This window comes from Triticum dicoccoides, chromosome 2A (assembly GCF_002162155.2).
Source record: "Triticum dicoccoides isolate Atlit2015 ecotype Zavitan chromosome 2A, WEW_v2.0, whole genome shotgun sequence".
Taxonomy (NCBI): Eukaryota; Viridiplantae; Streptophyta; class Magnoliopsida; order Poales; family Poaceae; genus Triticum; species Triticum dicoccoides.
Genome location: NC_041382.1, coordinates 547,423,957 through 547,432,376, shown reverse-complemented (window position 1 = coordinate 547,432,376; position 8,420 = coordinate 547,423,957). Strand labels below are relative to the sequence as shown.

Below are 8,420 nucleotides of genomic sequence, written 5' to 3'. Positions count from 1 at the left end.
TTAACTACCTAGTAATCATGTAATCTACTAGCTAACCATTTGCTGGATACTTGACTATTGTTGCTTAGGGACTGTACAACTATTCACACACACACACACACACAAAGTCAAATAGATAGTTTGTAGATGTGTACATTAGAGGATGTGGAAGTTGTGAACAAAGTTACACACATGTACAACACCATAGGATGAGGAGCTTATAGTGATATACAGGAACCGAACCAGAGAGGGAAGTACTTGTGCAGCCGCCATCGCATGGGGGGGGGGGGGTACACCCTGTCGCTTGGAGAAAGGACCACACTAAATGGATCATCATAAATGGTTCCATATCCATGACATTTCCCCAAAGTTTCATTGAGATTCCATCATGGATCCCCATGTTTATAGTAATTGACATGATTTCACCACATGCCCAACCATGGTGAACCTCAATGCTGATTTCTAGCTAGCCTCAAAATTATTTCCACTGAAGGGTCTTCTTGCCAATCAAAGTTGAGCACTCCCCACACTGAACATGTCAGTCACTCATCAGTGGTGTGTAAGTCACTTTTGACGGTAAGTTACTAACAAGGCACGATACCTATTATTGGAGGGGTTTAAGGGCAAGTCAATGAATTTTTTTCTGGAGTACTGCACTTTTATTAGGAGGAACTATGATTATCTCGAATTCACCAAAACAGAATTTTGCATCCACATAAAAAGTACTTCAAAACAAATTGCATTATATCAATCATCACAAGAGTGTATATGGGTTTGGAGAATAACACTCCTCATAGAGACATCATATGGACTTGTTGTTTTGAAAGCAGTGGCCACTATCTATGAAGATAATGCAACTTGTGTTGTACAACTTCAAACCGGCTATGTGAGTACTATACTCATGAGGCATGTCAACTACAAGTTCTTTTGCTCATGAACTACAATAGATGAATGAGGTAAAGGTACAACATACTAAGCCACTTGCTGTTGCAAGCATCCACACCCGAAAAACTTGTTGAAAGAATTGTAACAACGAGGCTTAGAGAAGTGCATAATTCAGGGGACGAAAAAAAGTGTTGGGATTTAGACCAAAAAAGAGTGCTAGGATTCAGATCTCCGCCTAAAAGGCTTCCCACTCTGAAAGAGGGGCTTGTGGACTTCTACTTTTATATGCGTGGTAGATTGTACACATCCAGTCTCATTGTGAGATTTGAACAACAAAGAAGAAAGCTCTATCAGTACATATATGACTACTTTTCATGTATGTTTCATTATAGCCACGGTAGAAACTATGCTTGTGTCTCACGTATTTTCTAACATAAAAAGGTGACACAAGTAAAGATGGACTCAAAACCGGGCACACAAGCCTGCATGCAGCGATCTGGCTTACCATCCAATGAGAAGATGATCCTATATTTATTTGTTAACTTCTACTATCAGTAACTGTTACTTTTATTTGCTACCCCGTTCGTCTCTGCGATCCCTTCTTCATGCCCTTCCCCATGAAAGTATCCACTGCAGCATCCACCTCTTTTTCTATCTCTTCAACCTGGTTTTAACCAAGCAAAAAGTTAGAATAGATTCAGTTACATATGTCAGCTAACATCTTTGCACAGCAAGCACCTCACGCTTTAGAGTGAATTTCAATTTTTACCTATTACATTGACATTTTTATGATAATTACCTCATGTAACAATTTTTCATTTGGATTGTCCTATTTAACAAGTGGTTTGCCAATCTTTACCCCAATTAGCAAAAGTTTTACCATTTTTTACTCCATTGATTTTTTAAAGTGATCGGATAGGTGGGTCTCGGCCATCAGGTACACAAGGTGTGCTGGGTTTTCATTTTTTTGCGCCTGAGTTAGTTCTCGTCCCTGAGCTGGACCCGCCTCATGAACCATGTGCAACTATTTAGCTGACCAATTGCACAATGCAATGAGTATGTAGACATGATGACTGTGAAAATAAAAACCGGTCTATAAGCCCCTCTACCGATTCATGCGCATGGAAGAAAAGGTTGGAGGAAACACCTGTTAGATCACTCTCAAAATTAATGGGAGTAAAAATGGGCAAACTTTCGCTAAGTGGGGTAATCTAGGTGAAAATTGCTAAATAGGGTAACTAATGTAAAAAATGTTTAACTGGTGGATAAAACTGGAGTTCACTCCACATTTTGCTCAATGTACATTCTTAGTGCTACTAATTAGTTGTCATCTAATGTCATTGAGATTAAGCAAATATTTGCTTACCATTTTTGTCGAAAGTTATTGTTCTACTTTTATTAGATAGGTTTATTCATTTTGATATTTACTACATTTCCAGAAATCAACACGTGTCTCGAACTACCAAATTTAGTAAGCAACTACACTAGGTGGTGATTTGCACCACCGTACCATGAGTTAGTTAAGCAATAATTAATACAGTGCAATCAACAGTTGATGTAATTTTGTGAGCGAACACAACAACAACAGCAAAGACGTAACTTGCACATGGTTGCACCCCTACCACCACACCATGAGCTAGGTACTCCTTGGATTAAGATGCAAGGATACAACTTCCCCAACTTAGTGCACCCAACCATTGGGTGGCTGACATACATGTGCATATGTCAGCCACCCAACAGTAATGTGCCATACGTGAGAGGATTGAGTGAATTTTGTGTACCTCATACCAGTGTACCATTCAGTTTGCGTCAAGATTCGTAGTATTCTTATATAGAAATTTCTCTTTTTGTTTCTTCCAAACAAGAGAACATTTGATCATGAAACTTTGCAGATAAACTACACAAGTGTCGCTCATTGTACAACTTTGCAGATCATGGAACATTCGAATGAAATGTATTATTTCTAAAAAATCATGTTGCGCCAAAAACCGAAAATATTTTTTGCACATGGTAGCACTTGCCTGATGTTGATCTGCAAAGTTTCGAGTTTAAATGTTCTTTTATTTGGGAGAAACAAAAAATAGAAGTTTTCTTGCATGAACTATGATGCAAGAATGGACGGTGAGGATAGAGGGTGTACTGGTATGTGGGTACAACCAGAACTTTCCCTAGAGGATTTCGGTCACTGGATTAAGTATATTTAGTTCACGCGATTCAGAAAAGGTAAGAAGAGAAGAGAAAAACACAATACTAAGATAGAAATATATGCAAAACAGAATATTTGAAGACACATAAAGAATTACATGAAGACGGAATGAAATAGAAATCCTAAAAAATACAGTCAAATAAAAACCAATCCACGTGAAAATATATAATTAAAATTTTCTCGTGGCAAAATAGACCCATCCTCATATATTTCTGAAAAAGGGATAACACCGGCCTCTGCATCATAGGATGCACATAGCCAATCATCCTCATACTTTGTGTGTGGGATTCAAAAAGAGGTCCAAATGAATGGTAAAGTCCTGCCTTGAGGATCTTTTGGTTCATACGAAAAATGGAGGAAAATCATAGTAACAGGAAAATTTCATTTGATGGTGCACATTATGTTCAAACAAATTAAGCAAAGGAAAAACAAATGGAAATTTGCTTCGATCTCAACTTTACAGAAAACAGAGGAAATTTTACAATGCACTTGGACCACCTTTTGGAATTCCTATAAGCGAAGTACGAGCCCAAGGTTTTTTGCAACATAATACCCTTCTAATTACACATTTTCAAGTGGTTCAACTTTGATTTGAATGTGTTTATTAGGATTCTCCAATTCGTGTGACCCAAAAATGCATGTTTATAAAAATTCTTGTACTTTTCAATCCTATGATTTGCACATACATTGTCATCATATTTCCTTATATTTTCTATTCCTACATTTTTAGAAAGCCACAAACCAAAGAAACCCCGAAACAATGACCAGAGGAAAAATATATATCTTTATCATTCGGCCCATTCCTTGAACCCAACAATTAAGTAGTGCCACATCAAAGCAAATTTTCCTATACCTTTGTTTTTCTCTCTCTTTTCCTACAAATCAAAGATGCACTTAATGGAAAGACAAATACTCTATCCGGTCTTTTAGTCTGCATATAGGTTTTATCTGAATCCAAAGTACCTCTACTTTGACCAAACATATAGAAAAACAGTATGAACATTCACAATGCCAAATCAATATTGTTAGATTCACTATGCAACGTAGTTTCATAGTATATACATTTGGTATTGTAGATGTTGATATTTTCTAATATAAGTTTGGTCAAACTTTGCAAAGTTTGACTTGACACAAATCTAATATGGGGAGTAAAAAGGACCAGAGGAAGTAGGGAACTAATACATTCATAGGCAGTTAACCTAACCTTGTGGATTAGGGCCTCGGCTTCTTCTGCATCCTTCTCTATCTCTTCTGCGATGACTTTGATCCTGAAGGCTGCCTTCTTAAGGTTTTCATTACCGGGAAATGCTATGACTTCGTCTGCGAGTTTGTCAACCACATCCGCCGCTTTCTCGATAGTCTCGATTGCTACCTCTGCCGTCTTCTCCACATTCTCTATTGTATGTTATTTACAGCAAAGAGAAGTCAAAGTAAGAGTGCACACTAAGATCCAAATAATACAAGTGTCAAGTGTATATATTATTATATATATATTGATTTTGATTTTTACCTTCCATTGCTCTCATCTGTCCGTAAAAAGATACTGCTCCAAAGACGCCACCAACGACCACCGTGACCCTGAGAAGCTCATATAGCTTGTGAATGTGAGAAGGAATTTGATCAAGCAAATTCCATCATATGGGGACAAGAAATGCTCGTTACTTTTTTGTACTCACAATGAAGATTTGTTGGGCGGTGGGGATTTTCCTGGTAATTCCCCAGGGTCCGAACTAATTGCAGCCTCTTTGTTGGGTATTGGTGATTTTTCTTCTGGCAATTCTCCAGGACCGGAACCAGCTGCAGTAATTCTGAATAAAACAGGTGAAAGTTTATGGAATGACCTTCTACAGTAGGGTGGAAAGTTTGTTTATATTTTTCATACGTGCTAGTGTACGCAAAAGTTTTGTTTTTAGATAACTATACATACAAGCTACTAAGATGCTTGTTCTATCTATGTAGACAAAAACTTTATTTATTTATCTATCTTTTAGTTATCTATTTATTTTTTAAACATTTAATTCATGAATATTTATTAAGAGTAGTGAACATTTAGAAAAAATATATGAACATTCTTTTAAAATTCACGAATATTTTTTGGATTCGTTAAATTATTTAAAGTTCGTGAATATTTTTAAAGTGCACAAACATTTTTAAATTTGCTAACCTTATTCAATATTGCAAACATTATTTGAAGTCCATGAATATTTTAAAAATGGTGATGTTTTTTTTAAATGTGTCTTTTTAATTCGCAACATTCTTAAAATCTATTTTTTAAAGCACGTAAACTTCTTTTGATTTAATGAACTTCTTCAAATTAAAAATAGGATAGCCCACCTTTTATAAGCTAGCAGTAGATCGAGAAAAAAAAACTAAGTGGGCGAGTGGAGTGGGGAGCTGAGGTGAACAAGCGAGAACTTCATGGCTGCCATGTGAGCGTTATAGCAGTAATTTCACTGTTCCAACGTCTCCCAGTGGGCTCACACAACTACCAGTTGACACCGATACCAAAATATGTATGGACACGACAATCACATACTCCACTCTCCTAACAACTAGCCTAAAAAAAACATACCTAACAACTCCACTCTCCTCTTCTCAGAATAAATATCATCTCAAAGAATAACCCAACACGATATACATATAAAAAATACCACCAGAACATAATTGAAACTAAACCAACATAGATAAAACTAAAAGGAAACAATCGACAACAATAACCTGCTACACAAAAATAATTAAATCTCGTGGTGAAGCAGATTTTAGCCTCTAGTCACATGCATCTTTCACGGTAACTAAAATATGTGTAATGTTGCGAACCAACCTATGGTTGGATGGTTAGAGGGGCAGTGATATCCCCAGCCTATGGTGCTGGTGCTCGCATTATTCCTGGATATATTTCAGGATTTCCGGCGATGCGCTTTCAGTGGGAGAAGACGTTTCTGTCAACGACGAGGCGCCTACGGTGACTTCGTAAATTTCAAGATGACATGTCGGCTCAGTCTCTCGGAGGTGCTCATAGGGGTAGGGTGTGCGTGTGTGCGTTCATAGTGGTGAGTGTATGCGCGTATGTATGAGCGCTTGCATCTGTACTGATGTTCAAAAAATAAAATATGTGTAATGCCCATCTTACTAGAAACTCATACATATATTACTTACTCTTTTCATCTAAAAACATGTTCTATTTATTTATTGTATCATCGCTCTGCTTTGGTTTCATTCAAATAGGGCGAGCAACATTTTCTCCTATTGTCACATAGTCTGATGTAGATACATGCTTACCTGCTATAGGTTAGATGTGATGCATGGCCAAAAGAAGTTGTAAATTTCCCATAAAAAGTTATTAATTTAGATGAATATGGAAGGAGAACAATATAGCATAATCATGCCGGCAAAAGTTAACATAATTTGCATGGGTTCCTAAGAACAACATGTTTAGAAAAGAGAGTGTGTGTGAATGACAAATGCTAGCTGATGCATCATGAAAAAGAAGCTTAGAGGGAGAAAACATACGAACATACCGTGTTGCTCCTCTTATCCGCATCGGCGGAACGGTACAGCTGGTGCCCCAAGACTTCATGGTTAATCCGATTCGGATTTGCCGGCGATGAGCTGAGACAGAAATACATGTGTCCCGTTGTTGCCGAGAAACCTCCGGAGTGCATGTCGCCAACGTTTTGGGAGTAACGCTTGACATGAGGATCGCCATGAGATTTAAAAGGAGTCAGCCAGCCAACTTCTTCAACGTTGAAGCTATATCTTGGACGTTGCTTTGTGGCAATCTTCGCGCTTCTCTTTCTTCTGCAGGGTTCTGCTCAACTTATAACTCATCAGTCTGCGCCAATCGTATGAAACGACGATGCAACGAGAAACACGAGGTCATGTACGTACACATGCACGATAGAGATAAGGGGTCCACACACACTGGTGGCCATGCATACAGCTTGCATTTTCCAGCTCCTTTCCTTGGCCTATATATGGAAGTGCCCGTGGCTACTCGCGTGTAACACGACGGCATGCCGCCAAAGGGGCGTTCTCACAACATCAATAATTATGTTATATACCGCAAAAGAAAATAAAGCATTAATTGTGTGTACTAGAATTGGTCTAACAAGGACAGCACTCTCATCTCCGTCTCCGTGGACACCGCGAGCTTCTCAAGTCTCAACGCCCACCTTCTCCTTCCTCGACGCCATGCAGTGGCAGAACCAGGGGAGCCGGCAGGGCCAGCCCGAGCAATGCTATTCATACCTACGGATTCTACAAAAAAGTTAGCTAAAATTAAGGAAGCAATTACAGATCGGAACACACTAGTACGTGCTTTACTATACAAGCTTTATTACGTAAGAAATAGCATTTTTGTTTGGGGTGCTAGGTGGCGGTGGCGCCGGCCCACCGCCACCAGCTCTCAAACGGTCATCCTTGTCACCATCGGATTAAAGCGTCCATGGTCATTGGATGAAATCCCATAAATCGCATTGAGTCGTCCTCTCTCAAAGCTCGGTATCCCCTGTAAAATGTATGTTTGAGGAAACTGCTCGACACCCTAAATGGGGTGTAGCTATTTCATTATATAGAAGTACCAAGAGGTACAATACAATGTTACAACAGATATACAGAGGCTACGTATATATATAGTCTAACACCCTCCCTCAATCTTAACCTATGAATTCGATGCAAAAAAAAAAATCTTAACCTATGAAGCACCGATACGGCGACACCGATACGACGATACGAGTACGGCGATACGGGATACGGCAATTTCTAAAAACATCAATACGTCGATACGGCAAGTATTTATAAATAATAATAAAATGACATGTAATAAAGGCAAAACATAATACAATGTGTGAGATGAGATCAAAATACTAGCCCATTGGTTGCAGCCAAGCGCATAGGATACAGGACACGACAAGCAGCCAAGCACGGACGCGACGGAATCATACCTTGTTGTTGCTGGCGACGTGCGGCAGCGACAGAGAAGACTCAAGTCACTCCACGCGGCGGCAAGGCGAGTCGGCAGGGTGGAGAGGCGATTCAAGGCGGCGGCGGCGGCAACGAGCTACTGCAGGCGGCGGCGACGGCAGCGCACTGCCTGCTGTCGCCAGATCCAATCCTTCGTGGTCGAACAGAGAGGAGAGAGCTGATGTTAGGTTAGACTTGTGGGCTTCTATTGGGCTCAAGACTGCCGGCGACGTGCTTGCCGTATCCCGGCCGTGTCCACAGCGTGTCGCCACCGTATCGTGTTTATTTTCTTTTCTTTTTAAATCAAAAATCGGGATACTTCAGCGATACCCGTATCGGAGCCGTATCAGGCGTATAGATGTATCGGCTACGTACAGTACGCCGATAC

The 8,420-nt window shown here is 39.6% G+C and overlaps 1 protein-coding gene across 1 annotated transcript; it reads right to left on the bottom strand.

Annotated features, from left to right (window-relative positions):
• Window positions 1-1,083: 1,083 nt before the first annotated feature.
• On the bottom strand, window positions 1,084-6,878 carry LOC119355310. The gene is made up of 5 exons (XM_037622099.1): window positions 6,589-6,878; window positions 4,747-4,878; window positions 4,581-4,648; window positions 4,275-4,465; window positions 1,084-1,528 (listed from the first exon to the last, which is right to left on the bottom strand). The coding sequence occupies exons 1-5, from the start codon at window positions 6,774-6,776 to the stop codon at window positions 1,439-1,441; spliced, it is 669 nt and encodes a 222-aa protein (XP_037477996.1). The 5' UTR covers window positions 6,777-6,878; the 3' UTR covers window positions 1,084-1,438.
• Window positions 6,879-8,420: the final 1,542 nt, after the last annotated feature.

Coding starts and splice junctions, on each gene's coding strand:
- LOC119355310 (XM_037622099.1), bottom strand. CDS start 6,776: ATGGCGATCCTCATGTCAAGCGTTACTCCCAAAACGTTGGCGACATGC. Junction 4,879..6,588: donor CGGATAAGAGGAGCAACACG/GTATGTTCGTAT, acceptor TGTTTTATTCAG/AATTACTGCAGCTGGTTCCG. Junction 1,529..4,274: donor CCGAGGCCCTAATCCACAAG/GTTAGGTTAACT, acceptor GGTTAAAACCAG/GTTGAAGAGATAGAAAAAGA.